The 22,404-nt window shown below is 39.6% G+C and overlaps 2 protein-coding genes across 8 annotated transcripts in view; both read right to left on the reverse strand.

Moving 5' to 3' along the window:
* WDR19 (WD repeat domain 19) overlaps positions 1–17,797 on the reverse strand; it is a 38,744-nt gene extending 20,947 nt beyond the window's left edge. Inside the window, exons 1-18 of one of the 2 annotated variants that reach the window (XM_054163985.1) lie at positions 17,741–17,797; positions 16,182–16,273; positions 16,031–16,096; positions 14,723–14,848; positions 13,364–13,479; positions 12,739–12,854; positions 11,258–11,338; positions 9,441–9,553; positions 7,655–7,828; positions 6,050–6,120; positions 4,747–4,919; positions 4,528–4,642; positions 3,888–3,994; positions 3,395–3,517; positions 3,043–3,192; positions 1,926–2,073; positions 1,125–1,329; positions 423–582 (exon numbers count right to left, since the gene is read on the reverse strand). In XM_054163985.1, the coding sequence (XP_054019960.1) occupies positions 423–582; positions 1,125–1,329; positions 1,926–2,073; positions 3,043–3,192; positions 3,395–3,517; positions 3,888–3,994; positions 4,528–4,642; positions 4,747–4,919; positions 6,050–6,120; positions 7,655–7,828; positions 9,441–9,553; positions 11,258–11,338; positions 12,739–12,854; positions 13,364–13,479; positions 14,723–14,848; positions 16,031–16,096; positions 16,182–16,273; positions 17,741–17,746 (2,142 nt within the window). In that variant the 5' untranslated portion in view covers positions 17,747–17,797. Of the gene's footprint in view, positions 1–422; positions 583–1,124; positions 1,330–1,925; positions 2,074–3,042; positions 3,193–3,394; positions 3,518–3,887; positions 3,995–4,527; positions 4,643–4,746; positions 4,920–6,049; positions 6,121–7,654; positions 7,829–9,440; positions 9,554–11,257; positions 11,339–12,738; positions 12,855–13,363; positions 13,480–14,722; positions 14,849–16,030; positions 16,097–16,181; positions 16,274–17,740 lie in introns of those variants that run through there. The other variant, XM_054163984.1, reaches the window with a different exon arrangement.
* A 1,353-nt stretch (positions 17,798–19,150) lies between these two features.
* The window catches only part of KLHL5 (kelch like family member 5), a 59,169-nt gene continuing 55,915 nt past the window's right edge, over positions 19,151–22,404 (reverse strand). For all 6 annotated transcript variants that reach the window (XM_054164024.1, XM_054164031.1, XM_009896563.2 and 3 more), the window contains 2 exons: positions 21,858–22,029; positions 19,151–20,016 (listed from right to left, as the gene is read on the reverse strand). In XM_054164024.1, coding sequence (XP_054019999.1) covers positions 19,960–20,016; positions 21,858–22,029 — 229 coding nt within the window. In that variant the 3' untranslated portion in view covers positions 19,151–19,959. The remainder of the gene's footprint in view (positions 20,017–21,857; positions 22,030–22,404) is intronic.

Below are 22,404 nucleotides of genomic sequence, written 5' to 3' on the forward strand. Positions count from 1 at the left end.
TATTGCAGCTCAAAGCCACTACAGCTAACACTGCCTAAAGGCAGCAATGTACACAAGTATGTATTTAAGGTACTATTTCATGCACACTTTTAGACAGATAATTGCAATCTGTTTGGGTTTTCTTTTTTCTAAATAGCAACAGTGGCCTTAAGCATGTAAAAGCTTCCAAATGTCCAAGACATGAATACATTCTGCTGCTCTCAAGCAAATGCATGCTGTGCATTCCAGAAGAGACTGCAACCACTCCAAGAGAAAACCAAGGAAGAGTTACATGGTTTGGACACTTCATCCTCTGTAACTATTAACCCTCTTGTGAACATTTCACATTCCATTTAAAAAACAACAAAATGCAGTTCTGCAATTCTTCAAGAAGAATTAGATCATTGTATTTCCTAATTCAAAAAAGGGACCTTCTATTTCACCTTTATTTGCTCTAGTGACATGACCATCCCAGGATTACCAAAGGTCCGATAAACTCGTATCGCAAAGTCCACCTCCATGTGATGCAAGCAAGCTTTGGCCAGCTCATTCCAACCAGACTTGTCATTCAGAAGCCTGCACACCTCCCATGCTTCAGAAAACCTATAGAAGGTAATATACATTGAAAACTAGTAGTACTTGTACCTAAAATTCTCTCTCAACACTGTTCTTCCTGATATTACAGTAGGACATTAAAAGCATTTACTTGTAATCTGTGGAGTGGGATGTGTTAGGAAGAAAGACAAAATACAAACACAAAACTTACAATTCTGTTTCTATCACACTTTGCCAGGAAACTATCTACTTGCCCTGCTCTGGCGTTCTCTCCATTATATTGATTCTGTGTGGCTTCATTTAGGTGGGAGGGGAGTATGTAAGAAGCACCTTCAGCCAGTTTCAGAAGAGCCACTGTCACAGAACCTCAAATCAGTCTCGAAAAAAATTACTTCTGTTTTACTTGACAGTGGAAAATCAAATAAATCACCACTGGGTCACTGACTTTGTTCAGACAGCTACATGGACTCATGCATCAATCTAATTTATCAACATTCAGCATGACATTTTTAAATCACCGTGATATGCTGTACTGAGACACAAGCACAGGAGAAAACAATTTACACAAAATAATTAAACCACAGATGTACCTTTTCAACATTAAAGTTTGAGTAAGCATTCGTGTCAGCTCATTAGGTCCAAAGTCTTTCAGACTGCCAAGGAAACTGTGAGTGCTGAGACAGATACTGTTTGTTTTTCCACTCTGAGTCTGACAAGTTAATTCTCCATTATACAACAGCAAAGGTTTATGGGAAAAGGGGACTTCTGTGCCACCTGCCAAAATAATCTTTGATCCTCGATTCAAAGATTAGGAAGAAAAGAAGACAACACTTAAAAAACCCCTATGTGGTAAAAAGTGTAGTAAACATTACAGCTGAAATAATGTCATTTCAGGTCTCTAGTTCCAGTGGTCACCATCTACCCTACAGGGCATATTTTTCAGTACACATACAGAACTTAGATTGTCTAAGCTAGCAAGGTCATTTTCCAGCTATTTCTAGGTAAAATTCTTAACGTTCCTCTGTCAGAGATAGAGAAATTGCTAAGATTACAGTTTGGGTTAACAGTGCAAGTGATTATGTGCTTTGTCACCCTGATCCTAAGACTTTCTCATGAACATTTCAAAATAGAGCTGAAACACACTGTGTAAATTTCAGAGGAAGGATGGGAATAGCAAGAAGCTTAGAGAATGAAGACCAAAATGTCTCCCTGGAGCATTACAGAGAAACCTACAAAGCAACCACTTTTCTATTCATCAGCTGCACTTCAAAACTTCTCTAACACCATTTACATTTATAGGCAGCTATGAAAGTATTTAAGATACGTGAAGACTCAGAAAGTGCTTTACTTTATTAACTGAAATACTAAGTTTATAAAAGCATTTACCCTACCTTGAATGGCATCCTTATGAAAAACGTAAGTGTACACTTTATCATCATCAAAAGCAACAAAAACCCCTTTATCCATTGGCCAGTTTTCCCACAGGATTCCTTTAATAGTTGGTGAGAAGTTTGGAATCTCATATAATCTATCATTTGCCTACAAATAATGCAAAAGTAAAATTACTAGCAAGTGAATAAAGAGATGAACTAAATATTCATCCTGGTTACGATTAAAATGAAAATTAAGAATATAAATAGTGCAGAAATACAAAAACTGTATTAAGAAAAAGTTTTCTTGTAAGCAGTGACTCTGCAGTAAACAGTAGTTTAATGCAGAATGGAAGTAAATGGAGAAAATGGCCTTTTTATCAATTATTTAATTTCTTATGGGGTTAAAAAAAAAGCATGGGGAAGGGCAGTGAAACTGCTTGTTAACAGGTTAAAATACCTATATTTGAATATACAAACACATAGGCTTCTGAAAATTACTGATCAGGAATTTAGTGAATTAGATTGTGTTGAACTAGTATGACTGATTTTATTTCCTTACGTGGCCATACAATCATCTTCAAGCCTCCTGGCAAATTTCTTCAAGCCTAACAAGGTGGAGTGACAAAAGCTTCTTCATTCTTGTCATGGGTTAAGTTGAATATTTGCTGCTGTTATTCAAAACCATCCTGCCTCATGCCAGCTTCAAAATAAAAGTGCTTGCTGGAGCAAAGTATTATGGGGCTTGAAGGTCAGATTGTACTATGGGAGGTTTCCTGTTCTGGTTGTGGCTTTTGGGTTCAGAGGGTTTAGGTGTTGGCTCTCTTCTGCTGAGATGGCAGTGGGACACGGAGGGATGGGGGAGTAGCTCCCTGGCTTGGCTTTTTAGCTCACTTGCTGCCGCTTTCTGCTGTGCTTTTTCTACAAATAGGCTAAGGTAATTGTGCATTGTATTATTATTATCTCATTTATTCAGTAACATCCTATCTCAACTCTTTATCTCAGCCCAGGGCTTTTTTGGTGTTACTTTTCCCTCACTTCTGTGTTGTAGGAAAAAGGCTGTGTTAAACTAGCACAGTTCTCAACATCAAAAGCCTACTTTTAAATATAATTGCATGGATATCTCACACTGACTTACTGGGCAGTAGACAAAGCCATCACTTTTGTCATCTATGAAAGCCAATCTGGTTCCACTGGGATCTGGGAAAATTTTCCTCACACTGACAGAATGCCGATACTCATTCACATATTGCCAGTCTTCTATGTAGAAATAATGAATAACTCCAGTCTGATGAGAAATAACAGGAAAAACCAATAGTGACATCACTAAGAGCAAAAGGGTAAGGGTCTTGCATAGAAAATAATCCACTGTAAACTGCTCAGAAGCACAATTATTTATGTTTTTTTTGCTAAAAGGATGAGCAAAAATCTAAATAACTCAGAAATATATTCCAGCTAAAATGGTCTTTAAAAACAGAAATGATACTCACATCTGTACCATATATGAGGAAGTCACTAGTTAAAGCATGGCACAAAATTCTGTATTTATCATCATCTGCTGGGAACAGACGAGTTTCTCGTTCTTCCTGAGAATCCAAGCCTTCACTTTCTATCTAAACATAAAGAAGATATTGAACTGAAAAACCTCACTGTTAACAATGATGCATCACAGTCTTGCCTGCATCAGACTGGAAAGAAATGAGGTGAAAACAAACTGGCATGTTCATTCCTTAAAAACCTCTGTCACTTGCCCACAGAAAGTTAAAGAATAAAACTAGTCAAATAGTTCCCAGGAAAACTTATTTTATTAATCTGTTCTAAACTATGAAGTCTAAAGGAACTTAGCTTTGTTTTAATTAGCTGTCAAAAACATTATGAAGAATTTCAATCTCCATCAACTGACTCCATTTTCTCTTCTTTTAAAAATGACATTAACTTGTTCAGCACAGACCAGCTTTAGCTCAGCACTGCCAGAGCTCTTACCATATGCAACTGGACTTTACCCTCAAAGAGAGCAGCAGCATAGTCAGAATTCAGGTGCATACTTGCTACTGTCCCCAGGTACTCCACATCTTTAAGCTTTTTTACATCTGAAAAATTCAAATAGAAAGGTAAAAAAATATTTTCATTTTTATGGGTCTTCACTTGTCTAAATTTCCAGCTAAGTAACCAGATGTTAAAAGCTCACAACTTAGCAGAGATCAGTTGCATGCAGGAAAATATTTTTCTTAGCAGTCAGAGAACATAAACCAAACTGAAAATTTAAAGCCTCTCATTGCATAGTCCCTGGGTAGTTTGCCAGACTATTTAAAGGCATAGTCAAATAGGATCTTAAAAGCTTAAAAGTCCTTCATTAGTTAACAACTTGATCTGAAAAAAACCTACAGAAGAGAAACATTCTGTGTTTCATAACTTTGAACCTGAACTGGTATTTCTGTTACTTACAATGCCTTGTCACAACTGCTTCAGTTTGTGAAGATCATTACCCAGTCCTAACAAGACCATGGCAACTCAAATTGTTATTGTACACTGTGGAATGTTCAGAACTGCTAAACACAACACCCAATTCATAAAATAAGGAACAATGACAGAGTAGTTTTAAGACAACTAAATTCATGCTTACTGGTCTCTCCAAGTCCATAAAACCAAGCTCGATTGTTCATTCCTACAGCCAAATGGTAAACACCAATAGCAACAAAACTGGGCTCTACTTCAACAGAGACTGTGACTGGTTGCTCCTGTAAAACAAAACAAAATGAAACAAAACACAACAAAGCCATTTTCATTTACTATTAATACTAACTTTACTTATAGCTAAATTAAAAGGAAGAGGTCCTCATACTTGCTCCACATGGTTGGCTATAGTGACTTCAAGGAGAGAAGTGAGGTATGCAATCCGTGTGCCACAAGAATCTCCAAGGATTGGAAGCTTTGTCAAGAAAATGTGGAGGGATCCTCTTCGTGTAGATACTGCCAACAATTGTCCATCATCTGTCCAAGCCAGCTGATCTACACCTAAAACATTCACATGTTTTTGCATTAAAAAAACCCAACTATAAATCCTTTAGCTACTGAAACCAATAAAACAATTTTTTTGCTTTAAAACATTAAATTGGAATTCACATCTAGGAAAATATGTACTCAAACATTAGCAATTAATGTAACTCCAAGATTAAATGGAATCATTCAAACCAAACTCATAATTTACTAAATTAGTATTTTAAGAGTGAAAACTTAAAAAAAAAAAAAAAGAAGTTTTTACAGACCCTACAAGAGGAGATAATGGTGGTAACTTATTACCCGAGAAGATAGTCTTGTAACCATGTTCTCAAAGTCACAGGAATAAATGCTGTGTATCAGGATGAGAACAGATTACCTATCATGTATGTCAGTACAAGAGGTGCTGCAAAACAGAAAACCCACCAAAAAAACACCATGGAAAGAAGCAGTTAAATCATAGAGTCATAGACCAGTTTGGGTTGGAAGGGACCTTCAGAGGCTGTCTAGTCCAAGCCCTTTGCAGTTACCAGGGACATCTGCAAACAGAGAAGGATACTTGGAGCCCTGTGGATCCAACCTGGCCTTGAATGGTTCCAGGGATGGGGTATCTACCACCTCTCTGGGTAACCTGGGACCACTACCTTCAGTGTCAAAAATGTCTTCCTTCTTTTAGTCTGAACCTCCCTCTTCTACTTTAAACCCATCATCCTTTGACCTGTCAAAACAGGCCCTGCTAAAAAAAATAAATCTGTCCCCATCTTTCTGACTGGTCCCTTTAAGCACTGAAAGGCCACCAGGTGGTCTTCTTGAAGCCTTCTCTTCTCCAAGCTTAACAACCCCAACTCTTTCAGTTTATTATTTTACTAATCTGAATATACTGCACTCCAGATTCAAAAGCCCAAAACCCTAATTGATCAAATATTCTGAGAGCTGTATTTCTCTATACTTTGAAGAGATAAAATAAAACATGTTCCCATTTTGGTATGGGTCACCTAATCAACACAAGTTGGGAGAATTTATGTAAATTCTCTATTTACACAGTTTTTCCAACAACAATTCTTTCCATCATATAAACACAGTTAACATCAAAGTTCTGGTTTAATTAATTTGTAAGATTCCTATCCTCATGGAGACTGGTAACATACCTTTGTTTTCATCATCCAAGTTTATTATGGCATACATTTGTCTCAGGTCTGACAGATCATGGATTTTAATGCTAAAACAAAAATAAACAGTCATTCTCTCTAATCAAAAACCTCAGTCATCATAAATTAGAAGAAAGCCAGCCCAATCAAGACAGCCTAATGGAACGAAAAATAGAGCACAAATGCAAAGAGTCCTTTGTTTCCGAAAGAGCAACACACACTCACTGTAACCCATTGCTTTAAATAGCATATCATGGAAACACAGAATCATTTTGGTTGAAAAGGACCTTTAAGACCATTGAGTCCAACCATAATTGAACTCTACCAAGCTGGTGCTAAACCATGTCCCTCAGCACCACATCTCTGAAGCTTTTAAACACCTCCAAGGATGGGGATTCAAGCACCTTCCTGGGAAGCCCGTTCCAGTCTTTGACAACCCTTTCAGTCAAGATGTTTTTTCTAATACCCAACCTAAACTTCCCCTGGTGCAACCTGAGGCTATTTCCTCTCATCCTCTTGAGAAAATCAGTGTGATCACCATGACTGTACAAAAGGATTTGCTCAGAACTAAAATTTCAGGAAAAGGCACAAATCCCATTCAAAAGAACTCAAGGGTGGGAAACACTCACAATTGTTCTGTTTGGAAAGGTTAGGTTAACAGCACACTCCTGATGGACAAATACTGTTTCAAATACAGATCTGAATAACTGGCTTTCAGTCCTGCTTCACACAAAAAGGGGCAGTGAGAGTTTACTTATGCTGTCATGTTACTCAATCAATGCTAAAGAACCCCTGAAAGAAATTGCATTGTACAACAGCTGAGGTACTTGAAGTTGTACCATGGTTATACCACTCCTGATGTGCAAGTGTCTTAAACCAGCAGTCTGTTAACGTCATACATAGAACTGAGGACAGACAGAACAGTCTGACCCCTGCTATCACTCAGCTCCTTTTCTGCTCAATTCAGGTATCAGAAAATCACCAGAAAGGGGAAAAAAAGATAAGAAGAAAAAAGGGTGGAAAATTGTGGGGGGAAATGGGGTGTGGAGTAGCAGATGAAGAGTTAAAGGAGATATTCTACCACATGCATGATACATTTTGGAAAAACTCCAGTTAAACTATTTTGTTTTCTTTAATTGCTTAAACATTTATACTTTTGTTTAGAATCCAGTAAGACCAAGCACCATGGAGGAGGATACCAGACTATCAACATACCCAGTACAGCTTGAAATGAATTGTTCTGCTACTGCTAAGCAGATGTTTCTGTCCAATCAATACATTATAGTAAAGAGATTTGGGCATTTTTGTAGCCAAGTAACACAGCAGAAAAATGAAAGAATCAAAAGGAATAACAGACACTAAAGTTTGATTCATTAGTTTTAAAAAAAAATCCCCAACAATAAATTTAATTATAATTGCAGAGATTTTAGTCAAAATTAGCTTCTATCTTTAGGCAGAGAGGCAGTTCCACAGAGCACTTAATCTCATCTTCTCTGAACTGACTTCTTAGGGAGCCTTGGAGTGTCAGGTTGCCCAGCTTTAATGCCCAACAACTACAGTTGTGTGAGATGAATTCCACTCTTTATGGATCAAACTTCCACTTACCAATTGTCTCCACATGATGCAGCTTTGCTTAATGACTGGGATATAGCAATACTGCTTAGATTGTCCTTGTGGTTATGAGCTTGGAAGATTTCTTGACCTATCTCACGAATGTGTGTAGAAATTACTACAAAATACCCTCGTGAGAAGCCAATCATTATGTAGCCATCACCATACCTGTTAAAACAAGAGATGTATTTATGCAATATGCAAAATGTGTTTTCTTTCAGACTGCTGGGGTAACTGACAGTGTATCCCTTTAAAAGGAAAAATAATCAAATGATGGGAATTTACATATGTAAAATAGAATGAAATAATCACACAATCACAGAATCACTATGGTTGGTAAAGACCTTCCAGATCATCATATCCAACAATTATCTAACTCTGCCAGGGCCACTACTACACCACATTCTTAAGCACCAAATTTATATAGTATAAAACAGTTCAAAGACAGGTTCTTAAAGAACAAATCCATGTTTGTGCCTAGAGTTCACTTGCAAGTTGGTTTATTTTCTCTTCTACATTCTATAATGCCATTTTGCTTTCAGGAAGCTGTGTATATGAGAGGGATGTCAGGAGAAAGACCTCTGGAATCTTCATATAAACATGCCAAAAAGTGGAAACTTAAATTTCAAACTTCTGGCTGACTTGGTTCCATCCAAGCTAGGCTAAAAACAATGCCAGTCACTGTGCCTTTAGGGCATACTACTGCAAACATAGTGGGGATACCAAAGCTACAATCTGTATTTCATACAATCATAGAATCACTAAGGTTGGAAAAGACTTCTGAGATCACTGAAGTCCAACCATCAACCCAACAGCATCATCTCTACCAAACCATGCTCCAAAGTTCCATGTCTGGTTTTTGAGCACCTTCAGGGATGGTGATTCGACAACTTCCCTGAGGAGCCTGCTCCAATGCCTGACCACTCCTTCAGTAAAGAAATATTTTATAGTATCTAATTTAAACCTCCCTTGGTGCAATTTGAGGCCACTGCCTCTCATCCTATTAGGTCTGTTTACTTTCCACAGTGCCAAATATTTCTGCCTTCACCTTGTTATTTCTAGTCATAGGCTGTAAGGATGAATTCAAACAATATCTCATCAGCTTAGCTGCAAAAGAGTCACTGCAAAGGAAACAGCCCAGGTATGCCTTGTTGGACATGTGGACACAAATTTAGAAGCATACAGCTACAGGTGTTCTCACACAGTTGCAGTGTAAAGAATTAAATGCCAAATCCATGTTTACTGAACAGGCAAGACAGGTGTCATCAATCAAAGGTACAGAAATAGTATAGCTGCTTTCTGGATGCAGAGTTGAAACTACCAGCTTGGGATTTCTTCAAAGGCATATTACCAATCGGATTGCATGGAGGTGAGGCTACAAGAACTTTGCATGACTTTGTAAATCAACAAACTAGCTGAGAATACAATTCCAGCCCTAGCTCTTTCATCAGTTATTCATCCAAACAGAAAACAACCTACAAAAGCCTCAGTTTAATTTACTGTCAAGACAGCAGCAGTGTAAGTACCCTAAAACTGGGCATACCAAGAGTGATTATATTAGCAAATACTGCTTTTAGATCCACTGAATTGTCAACTACAACAGATATAAACTGCAGACTTGTTTGTGTTTGTAAAAGAATTATTTAAAAGGCTACAACACATTCAAGAAAAATCTAGTGTAAGCAAGAGAGATGATTTCCTTGCCAGCATTTATCAGAACTATTGGGAAAATCCTCTGCTTGTTAATACTAGATTGCTTCATTAAGAAAGTTCTGCTCACCATCTGTAGGTTACAATACTGCCATAAGGCTGCTGAAATTTCAGATCGATGGGGTTATCAGGATCATTCAAGTTAAAAAGAAAGAGAGTCTTCTTGCCGACCACTACACTAACCTGCCAACAAACAAAAAGAGAAATTAACCTGGTATCACCTTAAAATAAGACCCCACATCTTCACTAAAAGATGAGATTTAGTAATTTCAGTAATCCTGAGGAATCCCATGGATCTGAATTCCTAATCTTTACCAACAGTGGAAGAGATTTTCAGGATATTCCCCTTGTGAGTTAGTGGTTCACTAAATTCAAGGCCAGGAGAACACACATCTCAAATTCAAGACTTTTCCCTAGAGAAGCATTAAGCCAGTTCCATTTCCTCAGAGGAAAATTCAGCAGGTCACAGGGATTTATCCTTTAGGACTACTCTCACTTGAAGTGTGATGTGTTTTTTGACCCACAGAATTTCTATCTGAAAGGTTGAGGGGATGACTGTCACACCACTGCCATCTCCAAGGGCCTTGCTGACATTCCAAAGATAGAAGGACAACTCCATAAACCCCAGCCTGTTCAGTGTGTATTACACAAGCAGTATTTACAGTCTGGCATCAGTCTAGGTGAATGCATTTTATCTGAGAAATCCCACAGAGATGTTGTGCTTCATAGTGGAATACAGGGTGAACTTTGGGGGTTTTCAAAAGATTTTTATGAATAGAGTGTGTGCTATTATTAGGCAGCTATGTGTAAACCACTGATTTTAGAAAAAGCAAGAAGCAACTTGTTTCATCTTAGCCTTTGATACTTGGAAGAGTTATTTACAAATTTATTTTACCTTGTGCTCCAAAGCTTTCCTTTTTGAAAAATGACATTATTCCTAAACTAAGAGCTAGACAAATGAAATACAAAGCTGGAATTTTCACATTGAGGAAACAAACGAAAAAAAGGCCTATGTTGGCCTAAAATGCCGTAAATCACAGAATCAGAATGGTTTGGGTTGGAAGGGACCTTAAATATTATCTAATTCCAAACCGCACTGCAGGGACAGGGACACTTCCTACCAGACCAGCTTGCTAAAGGCCCCATCCAACCTGGCTTGGAAGACTTCCAGGATTGGAACCTCCACAACTTCTTTGGGCAACCTGTTCCAGTGCTTCCCCACCCTCATGGGAAAGAAGGTCCAATCTAAATAGAGATTCTTCCAGTTTGAAGCCATTATTCCTTGTCCTAGAAGGTATTTATCCAGAATTACAAACTCAAATTTGGACCTGTAACTCTTAAAGTTACCTCAAATATACAAAGTGTGTTTTCTGCCTTTCAAAACAGTTTGCTTGTAATTCCACTGCAGCTTAACAATGCAGGATTGAAGAAATACTAATTCTTAAGCTCTTCTAAGAAATTACAGGAATTTTATGTTGCAGAGCAAGATGTTCACTCCAATACTACTTACTGTTGATCCAGCTTTCATGTTGTGTTTTTCTGGTCTCATAGTAGCAATTTTGACAAACATGCCCCATTTTGACCTGCCACACTGCATATACAGTTCTTTGTTTATCCTGTATGTATTTAAGTCCCTGCACACATCTCCACTAACTACCACCGCAAAGCTGCTCTGCTGTCACTAACCACTAGACGTTCATGAACACATCCTTATGAACAAAAAATTATAGCTTTAAATGTAAAGGATAATTTTGGAAAAGAAAAATCTTTAACACAAAATTTTAAGTCAAGGAGGAACAAATTGTTTCCTGGCCCATACAGGCTGCCAGCAGAAACCCTGAGACATCAGATTAACACTTTTTGCAGTATTTTGGATTGAATTCTTACTGTGCTTTCTGTGGTTGATATTCTTTCATCAGTCTTCATAACTGAGAACTGCATATCACTGGGATCTGAGCTCACTGAGGTCTGCAGGAAAGAAGTTCAGATTGAGATAACAAATATTGATGATAAATAATTGTATTGGTCCTGCTCTGTGCATTTTGGTGTAAAGGACAGAGATGGATAGATAACTAAGTAAACAGATAGATAAGTAAACAGGCAGATAAATAGATATTGCACTTAGAACCAAAACTAACAGAGAAGTCAGTGAAAACATGACCTCAGTTTGGATAATGATGTTATCACAGAATACACTGAAAAAATATCTAGGAAACAGAAACAGAAATCCAAATGTCATAGACTAGACTAGACCAGACCAGGTTGGAAGAGACCTTCATGATCATCACATCCAACCCATCATCCAACACCACCTAATCAATTAAACCATGCAACCAAGCATCCTATCAAGTCTCCTCCTAAACACCTCCAATGATGATCTGGATGAGGAAGATGACTTGCAAGATGATGCTATACAGACAGTGCAAACTGAAGCAGTTCAAACAAGGCCGCTTCAGTGCAGACTCAAAGAAGGAAGACCAAGGCTTCCAGGTTAAATATTAACAATGCATTTTAATATGGACATAACTGGTCTGGTTTAGGTAGTGATAGCAATCTAGTTGCTTTTGCAGTCAAGACAAGGTTTCAAAACCTCATTACCAAACCTTGCTTAGGTCTGCTGTCTCAGCCATGCTGCTAAGCCAGCTAGTTTAAAGCACAGATTTCCTAATAAATTTATTAGGGCATTCTTCTCCAGTGGAGATTTTCAAACATAAACATAGAAGGATATGAAAGATTTGTCCTGTAATAATCTTGAGTGAAATGCTGCTCATTGAAGTTAAAAAAGGGAATGCCATTCATCTGCACATTACACAGCAACTGTCATTGCTCAGCAGGACTGTGATGTATGTGAGCAAACAGAATGCTTGATTGGAGAACCTGAGCATAGTTGGAGGAAGCACTAGAACTAGCCTCTCAGCAATGCAATAGAGGTCCGGCCTAGGAGTAATCCTTGCACATCAGAGGCATGGATCTTTGTTTAACTGATCTAAAGCAAACTCAATACTAAAAGTACTTCCTAAAGATCTTCTGAAATCAGGTGAGAGCTGTCCTGTGCTGCTTCTGGGGAAGCCAAGCTGAGACATCATTCACAGGAAGCTCTTCTAACAGGTACAGATCAGGATCAAGGATGAGAGAAACACATTTAGGCAGAAGAACAGCAGAATCACAGAGACTCTAATATCCTAAATCACATCGCATGACACCAAAGCTCAGATGCTTTGATACACCCTTAATGCTACATGTGGTCTCCCAAAGGCTCTTTGCATGCAGCAAGACTGAAAAGGTATAAACTCCCACAGATCCCACCTTTCTCAGGAAGTAGGAGTATTAATGTATGCCTTAAAATCAAATATGGTTCTAAATACTACCTGTCTTATTGTGTCTCCTTCCTGATTGCTTATCGTAATCATTTTGTCTTCACCACCTAGAGCCAGAAGGTTTTCAGTACTCCAACAGCCACAAGTAATCCGCTTGGTGTGCTTACCTGAAAGGAACCCATACAACACACATGAACACAACCACCAAGAAAAAAATAAATCATCTGAAATGGAAATATGTTCTGTCTGCCCACTCAAACACAGATTGTCAGAATGTAAAGCAACTTATCAGAGCATTACTCCCAGATGAAAGTATTTTGACCTTTTAGGAACTGTTCTTCCATTTCTTTGCATCAAAGTTCTGGGGACTATGCTATATCCTTAAAACTTTCTGCCCAGAGGTGCTCTAAGCAGGTAAGAAAAAGCAACTTAGCAATAAGAACGATGACACAAATCCTTTGCAAGAAACCAGTTTCCCATGAGGCAGTATCAGATATGTGCATATATATTTTTAACTTATAAAAATACTCAGATAAGCACAACAAAACAAGGTGAAAACTGACTATAAAGACTTTTATTTACTGGTATATTCATATAGAGAAGTAAAAAGGAATGGAAGTATCTCCACAAAATTCCACTGTGACATGTGCAAGCTTAATTTTAAACCAGTGCATACCAAGAACAGGAATCTTGCGAGAAGTATGACGGTTATATACAAGTAAGTTTCCCTTTGTTGTTCCAACAGCAAGCAAAGTTCCAACTCGAGACCATAATAAGAAAGACAATGTATCCCTAAAATAAAGACAAAGTTTACTTTGTATATTACAGAGATTCCTTTCACCTTTATATGCTTACATGTGAAAACATATCAGGCTGTCGCGTATGGAAATATCCCATAATAAAATAGTCAGTGTCCCAAGGGATTTGACAAAACACAAGAATAATACATGTTAATGGAAACACGGAATATTTCCATATTCCAGACATGGAGTTTTCAACCTAAGTCTGAACAAAGAAAAAACAAAAAAAAAGGAAAGGAAAAATCACCCTTAAAGAAACCAATATAAATCTCACCCCTCAATTTTTCCAGCTGAACTGAATTAACTTGATTTAATGGATAAAACACTCCAATTTTGGTATCTAAAATAATAATAATAATAATAAAAATCTACTTAAAATTAACAACAAAAATCCTCAACCCCCCCAAAAAAATCACAGAATACATGTATTCTATGTATTCTTCTAAAAATCATAGACAAAGAAACTTTAGAAATGAAGGGTTAAATCAGAAGGAATGTTTGTCTTAAATAAAATAGCAGCAGCATCCAAAATCAGCTGGTTTTGTTCACAGGTGAGTGCCTTAAATATGGGACAGATTAATTTTCCGCTCTCCCTCCTAGGGACAGAATGTTTGTGCAGAGTCCAATAATTTAGTGGAATAGATTCAAAGAAGCTAAAAGTTTAATTGTTAAACCAAGCTTATTTGTTAACCCAATGCTTGACGATTATACAGGCCTCAGGAGAGTTTTCAATCTGTGGCTGAACTCTGAAAGGCAAGGACTTGAACCTTAGAGTAGGAGCACCTTAGGTATTTCCTCCCTCCATCCTAAGCCAGTCTGATTTGTGAATCGCATTTTAGTCCCTTTATCTAAGGGGGAAAAAAAAAAAATCTCAGCAGCACTAAGATCACTTCCCTTATTTTTTGTTAGCTAGTGGAGACACCAAAAAAATCAGTCACTCTTGTACCATCATAAAGTGGAAACTTTGAAGAGAAGTTCTCTGGGGACTTTAGCACTGTTGACAATTAAAAAAGAAACAAACCCCCCACCAATCCCAAAACCTCCACCCATAAAAAACATTCTAACCCTGCAAACTACACAGAAAAGAATTTAGCAACAAACTGTAGCATATTAGTTTAACAGTCTATGTCCTATAAGGACCCTGAAAAAAGATACTCTTTACAATATATCCTCCACATCACCAAGCCATGGTGGTCCAAATCATCAAGTACACACTTTAAAAACAATTTCCTTACCTCATGCCACTGTCTACTTGGCTGGTTTTGTTTGTGTTTGCGTCCCACAGAAATATGGCACTAGATTTGTCTGTGATTATTGCTAAAGTATCTCCATCTTTATCCCAGTCCATTGCAACACAGTTGCTGAAGAAAAAAACAAACAAAACACAAAAAACTTTCACTACTAATGTTAAAATGTGTATTTGGCAAACAGCCAGATCTAGTCAGTTGAAATCCCTGCACTTCCTCTTCCCTCAGAAGCAAACTCAAGACAGAAGGCAGATCTAGCTGTAAAACGAGCTTTTATTGCAATCACCCCACTACTCAAATCTCAGTGAGATGATGGGCTTAAAAAGGAGGTCATCAAAATGTGCTTGTACTGGGAACATGGCCACCTTGATAAGTCAAAGGACAGTAAAACCCCCCTGTAAGGTTCTGTACTGGCAGAGGCTATTCAGTGGTAGGGTTATTTTTCTCATAGTTCAACAAGCATAACAAAGCTGGACAAGAAACCTGTGCAGAGGCAGGAAAAACCTTTACTTACAAATAGTTCCCAGATCTAAAAGGACAGCAGTCTTACCCACAAGTCTCTAGCGAATTGCTAACAACGTTGTTTACAACACATATTGAAAGCACCATATGCTGCATACTAGGAACCTATGCTGCGTGACAACTCCTGGGCAGCTAGTTCCAAGGCCTCACCACCCTTATGGGGAAAAATTGCTTCCTAATGCCTAACCTTCATCAAGCTTCTTCCAGTTTGAAGCCACCACACCTCATCCTACTACATGCTTATCAAAAGTCCCTCTCTAGCCCCTCTCTATAGGCCCCTTCAAATACTGCAAGGATGCTAGAAGGTCTCCTGTGACCCTTTCAGTTCTCCTGGCTGAACACAAACTCTCTCAGCCCATCTTCAGAGCAGAGGTGCTCCAGCCCACTGATCATCTTCATCAGGACCTACTCCAACAGTTTTATGTCCTTTTTGTGTTGGGAGCTCCAGAGCTGGTACAGTACTCCAGATGTGGTCTCACCAGAGCACAGTAGAGGGGCTCCACTCCCCTCCCTCCACTTGCTGCCCATGCTGCTACTGATGCAGCCCACGACATGGATGGTTTCTGGGCTGCAAGCGCACATTGCTGGCTCTTGTTGAGCTTCTCATCAACCAGCATGACATGTTTGTCTTGCTCACCAGTTCATCTTCTTTTCATCACCAGAGATAGTGTCTCTTCCTACAAAATTTTCACAACGTACAAGTACTTCACCAAAACAGAAACATTCTAAGAGGAAACAACAAAGCAAATAATTTAACCCCATCTTTGTACCTACCCCGGTAAGTTGATTTCATTTCTCTTCTGACCATGACGATCAAATATTTTCACAGCATGATCACCTCTAAAAAAGATTAACACGTAGAATTAATGCCCTTTCATCATCAGTCATTTCTAAGGACAAAATCAATGATTATTTACAATCTTACCCTGTTACAGCAAGGAGGTTTCCCAAAGTTTTCTGCCAAGCAAACTGCACAGGGGAACCAGACCAAGCCTTTTCTAATAGATAGAATACTTGCTAGGAGACAAAAACACAGAACAAAACAACAACAAAAAAATTACAGATCTTAAATTCATAAGCATAGAACAGTAAACAACTTCCTAATATGTTAGCAGCTGTGAGAACTGTGGAGGTAAAAACCCCTAACCTTCAAATACTACTTCTGAGTGGTTCTAATGCACCAAAGCACTAAAATTCCACAGAAAGATCTTGTGGTTTGAGCTGGAAAATGTTAGGTTTCTGGTGCTGAGTATCTCTATTGAGAACTACTGAGATTTTTACCACAATTATTTTTTTTACCTCTTACAGAGTTACTGGAGTTAAAATTTTGCTTGGTGTCCAAAGAGCAGAATGTTTAGTTTTTCTAAGCCTTTTTCGTGCGTAAAACAGAAGGCTCAACATCTATGCTTTTGAAGCTATGCAACTACTTTACCCTCTCTGAATTGCTGGGTCTTAAAAGCTAAGACCTCAAAGCTACTCACCAGTAAACAGAAACACCAACTTCTGACTAAGAAAGTTTCTCAAATTCCTTGTCCTTGCACACTACCTGCTTGGATTTTTTCCCTATAACTTGGGTGTAACATGGCACTTGAAGCCATGGTTTAACTACTCATCAGGTGTGAAGTATTAAGTAATAGGTTGGACTTGATGATCTCGGAGGTCTTTTCTAACCTGGTTGATTCCAAGACAAAGCTTACTAACACCTTGCTAACATGACTTATCAAATAAACACCAACACCTGGTGTCCATCCAAAGCCTGGCAGCTGTACTGAAGTCTTTGCCAAAGGCTCCTCCCTCTCATCTCTTTGGTGAATATAACCTGAGGCACTCTTCCCGTTGACGTTGCATTTCTGTGACTAAAAGTGTAAAATTATGAGCTCCACATACCACAACTATGAACAAAATGTGACGATTCGTTTTGTTTTTAAAATAACTCAATAAAAATCTGTAATAAACCAAGGATAAAAAAGAATGATGGGAGCACAGGCAAGCTCAATCTCTTCACACTCTTCTTCGCTGCCAAGGTTGGCATTAAGACAGAGATCTGAGGGCAGGAGACCCGAACTTCGCCGGTAACAGCTTCGGATAACGGTAACGGCCGCTGCTTGGGCAGCTGTCGCGGAAAGAACGAGCCTGGGCGGAGTACGAGCCTCCGCGGCCCGTTCCCGGGAGCCCGGGGCAGTGAGGGCGCCGGAAGCGGCCCTGACTTCCCACAGGAGGCCCCGCGCGCGGCGGCAGCCTCCCGCCTGCCGCAGACCTGCACGAGCGGCGGCTGCCGCCGCGCTCCTCTCCCCTTCCCAGGCCGCAAGCACCGCCCGGCCGTGACGAGCCCAGCTCGACGCCCCCGACGCAGATGGTGCAACGCGAAACAGAGACCGCGGCGCCGGCGCCGCCCCCGTGCCAAGGCTCCCTAACGGCTCCCCCCCCCGCCCCAGCCCTGGCATACGGCGCCGAAGGGATTCCCAGTGGCTCCCGGGGACTCACCTTCATCGCGCCCCCCGACTCGCTGCGCAGCGCCCTCTGCGCACGCGCCGCCCCCCAGCCCCCGCCAACCACCGAGCCAGGCCCCGCCCGCCCACAGCGTCGCCGTCACCCCGGAGACGGGCAAGGGGGAGGAAGCCCAGCCCCGTTCCTAGAATCATAGAGTGGTCGGGGTTGGAAGAGACCTCCAAAGGTCATCTAGTCCAACCCCCTCTGCAATCAGCAGGGGCATCCTCAACTAGAGCCCTGTCGAGCCTCACCTTGAATATAGGCAGGGATGGGGCCTCAACCACCTCCCTGGGCAACCTGTGCCAGTGCTCCACCACCCCCCTGGTAAAGAACTTGTTCCTAACATCCAATCTAAACCTGCTCTTCTCTAGTTTGAAGCCATTGCCCTTTGTCCTAGCACTCCAGGCCTTTGTAAACAGCCCCTTTCCATCCTTCTCGTAGGCTCCCTTCAGGTACTGCACAGCTGTTATTAGGTCACCTCAGAGCCTTTTCTTCTCCAGGGTGAACAATCCCACCTCCCTCAGCCTGTCTTCATGGCAGAGGCACTCCAACCCCTGTGTAATTTACTCTGGGTGACCCTGGTCTAGCAGTGGGGTTGGACTAGATGATCTTCAGAGGTCCCTTCCAACCCCCAGCAGGCTGTGACTCTGAAAACAGGCTGTAAACTTGAGGAAAAAAGGTGACTCAACACCAGATGTGTTTAACTTCAGCTGTATTCAATTGCAAACAGTGCAGGTTTCATCTCAAAGTTTCACTGCTTAGTGATTTCTTTTAAAACAATAAATAGTTCACTGAGAGCATTAACACATTTCAAATTACAAATGTACAAAGACTTTGGGTATCAGATGCTTCAAAACTTCTGAAAAACATTCAATGAGCTCACATCTTCCTCTTTTCCATTACAAACACACATTTTACCTATGGTTCTGGAAACATAAGGAACAAGGCACAGAAAAGCAAATACAAAATGACTTTCCGAGAACATTCAGACCGTTCAAAGCAATTCTTTGTAACAGCATAGGGCTCAGGAAAGGCAAATTATAAAGTATCTGAAAAAAAATTAGACTGCTAAACAAAATAACTAATTTGATATAGCCCTGCAAGGCACACTGAACTCTTCTGTAAGATGCTGAACATGCTTAAATGGTGGCAGTTAGGCATCTTGCAGGATCAGGCCCTTTACATTTTGGATTAACCTTACTGGAATGACAGACAACTGTTTCACTTCATCTTATAAAATTATATTTTTCCAAATTAGTGCAAAGCCTCATGTAAAAATGGAATTAGTCTAGATGTAATGGAATGCTTTACAAATTCCAAAGTGCAAATACTAAATGGGCTAACTTTTAATCACACTTTAGATTTCTTCCAATAATTCATGCTTATAGATTTTTTTTTCCTCCCCCCCCTGTAAAACAGCAAAGTAAATATAACAACAAAAGCAGAGATAAAGGTATGATGTTCTCCATCTCACCAAAACTTCAAAAATTCAATTAGTACACTGGATGTGAAAAAAATTCTGGCAGAAAGTATCAAATAGCAGATTTCTGTTAGCATAATAAGACAATACTTAAAAATAAGGCTTTGGTTAAATAAAAAGTTTTCTAAACTGGGAATGATCATAAAAGTGCAAAAGAGTCACCAAATACATAACTTCATTTCCAAGGCAGGTGCTAAGCCTGCCATTTACAATGGTTTGCATTGGTTTGTCAACCTGCATTGTAACAGCTCAGAGACCTACAGCCAAACATGTTTAATACAGGCAAATTAAATATATGGGATCCAATATTATAACTTGCTTCACCCAGAGATTGAGTTAACTATACCAGTGGAAGTATATCCATCTACAGCATCATTCCTCTGCACGTTTGGGTGATCAAGGCCCTGGATCTACAACATTACATTATTATAGTGAGTTCACTCATTTCTTAGCACTCCCTAAACAGAAGTCCTCTGCTAGCAACTGGCTGGTTGCAGTTGATCTTCTTACAAATAGAGTTCTTGTAACATATGGGTAACAAAGATTTTTTTCTTAAAAAGTGCTTAGTATCAGTCCTTAAGAACAACATGAATGTGTTAGCTTCAGACCAAACACTTTGCTGTGGCAGGTATCCTGCACCTTGTCTTCTCTGGTGCACTGGTAGCTTGCTTGTGGAAAAAAATAAATCCTCTGAGTCTACAGAGGAGAATGTCACCTTCATAGAGAAAATAATTTACAGTTTCACAGTCACAACACATGCTCCAGCTCTTCCTAAGCATAATGGTGCAACCTGTAAACACAAAAAAGCAAAGCTATGTGAGATAAATGCAGCCAGCTTTAAGCATTCCCCCCCCAAAACAAAAACCCAACAGCAAAACCAACCAACAAGCAACTACTGACAGTGTTTAGTTAATGCTTATAATAATAGTTGTACAGCTGCAGCACAGTGGGAGTATCACCCACACTCTGTTAGCATGACTCAAAAAGAATAGCAAATTGGTACAAAACTTGGATTAAAACCCACAGAAAAGGTGAGGATATTTAATATTAGAGAGTGAAGCAGTTTGACAGCAATAACAAACCTCAAGAATATGGAATAATTCTTATTGATAATTTCAGTTACTTGGTATTACAGGAAAAATATTCCTTTGTTACAGTACAAACTGGACACCTGAACTAGACAGTGACAGCTAAGTAATGATGCAAAAAATGCAAAATGATGCAAACTAAGTGTCTTGAAGACAAAAAAGGGTGTTTATGCCAACTTTTTTTTTCTGTTTTTTTTTTCCCCCTCCTAGAAACAACAGACTTATCTTGAGCTGTCTATGACTCTGACAAACTTTAGCTGAGAAAATTCCACTACTCTCTTTTGAATTGTGTGTGGATGAAGTGGTGTTAGACTGCTGACATTCCAAGAGAGAAGCAAGGTACATAGACACTTCCAAATCCCTCCAGGAAGGGTTCAAAACTGTCCATATACTGAGATTACAGGATTCAGTGAGATATAGAGGGCCAAGACTAAGGACACAAAGATACATACAGATGGTCACCACCTAGGCATAATGCAGGATTCATCTAGATGCAATGGTGAGAAGCACTGTTTCTCTCTGGCACACTTTTTTCCCTTTCTTTAGCAGGACAAATAATGCTGTATGTAATCATTACCACTGAAGGTCCCAACCTCCAATGAGCCTCCTAAATGACTTATGTTTTATCATCTTGCAGCAGCATGAAATGGAGAGAAATGGACAGCTCAGTTTTCTGTGTTACAAAGAGTCTGACTGTGGTTTTCTTTTTGAATTAGCAATTTGGGGCTGGTACTGGCATAGCATATTCAGGAGGTCAGAATTCATCTGCCTAAGTATTGGGTAGTCTAATGTTACTCTAGGTGACCTTGATCCTAGGTGCTCCTAGCCTGCAACTGGACTCCAGAAGGGCATTGTTGTCCCATAGATTCTGGGCTGTATCTGATGGCCTTCTGTGGCATAGGCACTTGAGGGGATCTCAAATGGCAGTAGATACCGAAGGACAGCCTGCACAGGATGTCCTTGTGTGTGCTCTTCCCACAGACAAGAACATTCCTGGAGCTATAAAAAAAAAGTATAAGTAACCATGCTTTGAACTGACAGTAATGGTTTCTGACCATGAATTGGAGATTTTTTTAAATTTTATTTGAGCTGGGTGAAGAGAAATGGGGAAAAGCTTCCTGACAGATAAACACACTGTACACAGCATCCACATCAGGAAAGGATTATTCATGGAAAGATGACCAAAACCTTGAAGAAATTGATAAACTTGCTGAGCAACACATCAGAGCTAAAACTAATCTACATTTATCATTTACTTTCAGAACAGGAAGTAATAAACAGAGTCCTTTATGAAAGCGTGGGGAACATGCCAATACATTTTCTTAATAGTAGTTGTCAAAGAAAATAGCTATCTTCTTGCCAGAGAAAGAAGGGCACTTGATTAGAAGTTAACAACTGTTTAAGATAAATCATCTTGAGATGCTAGATAAAGAAAGGAAAGAAAGTGCTTCTTAGAGAAGGAGTATTTGAGTTCTCCTTGAAAAAGAGGCACAGTTGAAACAGTAAGTGAAGTAGTAGTGGATGGTCTGATCAGAAACCATACCTGTGTCCATTCATTTGTCTGGGGATCATAAGACTCCACTGTATTAAGGTATGTTTGCCCATCATATCCTCCAACAGCATACAACTTGTCACCAAGCAGACAGACTCCCACTGCATCTCTGCTAATGCTCATAGAGGCCACAGCAGTCCACATATCTGTTTTTGGATCGTACCTATAAGACAATCTGGTGTTATGCTCTGAAACTGTTGCCAAAACTCAACAGAAAAAAACCAAACTTATATTGGAATTGACACTCTCAAGGTAGTTGAAAACAGGTAGAGCCACAGAATCATTAGGGCTGGAAAAGACCTCTAAGATCATCAAGTCCAACTGTCAACCCAACACCACCAGGCCCACTAAACCATGTCTGAAAGTGCCATGTCTATACATTTTTTGAACACCCCCAGGGATGGTGATTCCACCACTTCCTTGGGCAGCCTGTTCCAATGCCTGACCACTCTTTCAGTAAAGAATTGTTTTCCTAATAAGCAAGCTAAACCTGCCCTGGCACAACTTGAGACCATTTCCTCTTGTCCTAGAGGATCAG

This window comes from Dryobates pubescens, chromosome 1, assembly GCF_014839835.1.
Source record: "Dryobates pubescens isolate bDryPub1 chromosome 1, bDryPub1.pri, whole genome shotgun sequence".
Lineage (NCBI taxonomy): Eukaryota > Metazoa > Chordata > Aves > Piciformes > Picidae > Dryobates > Dryobates pubescens.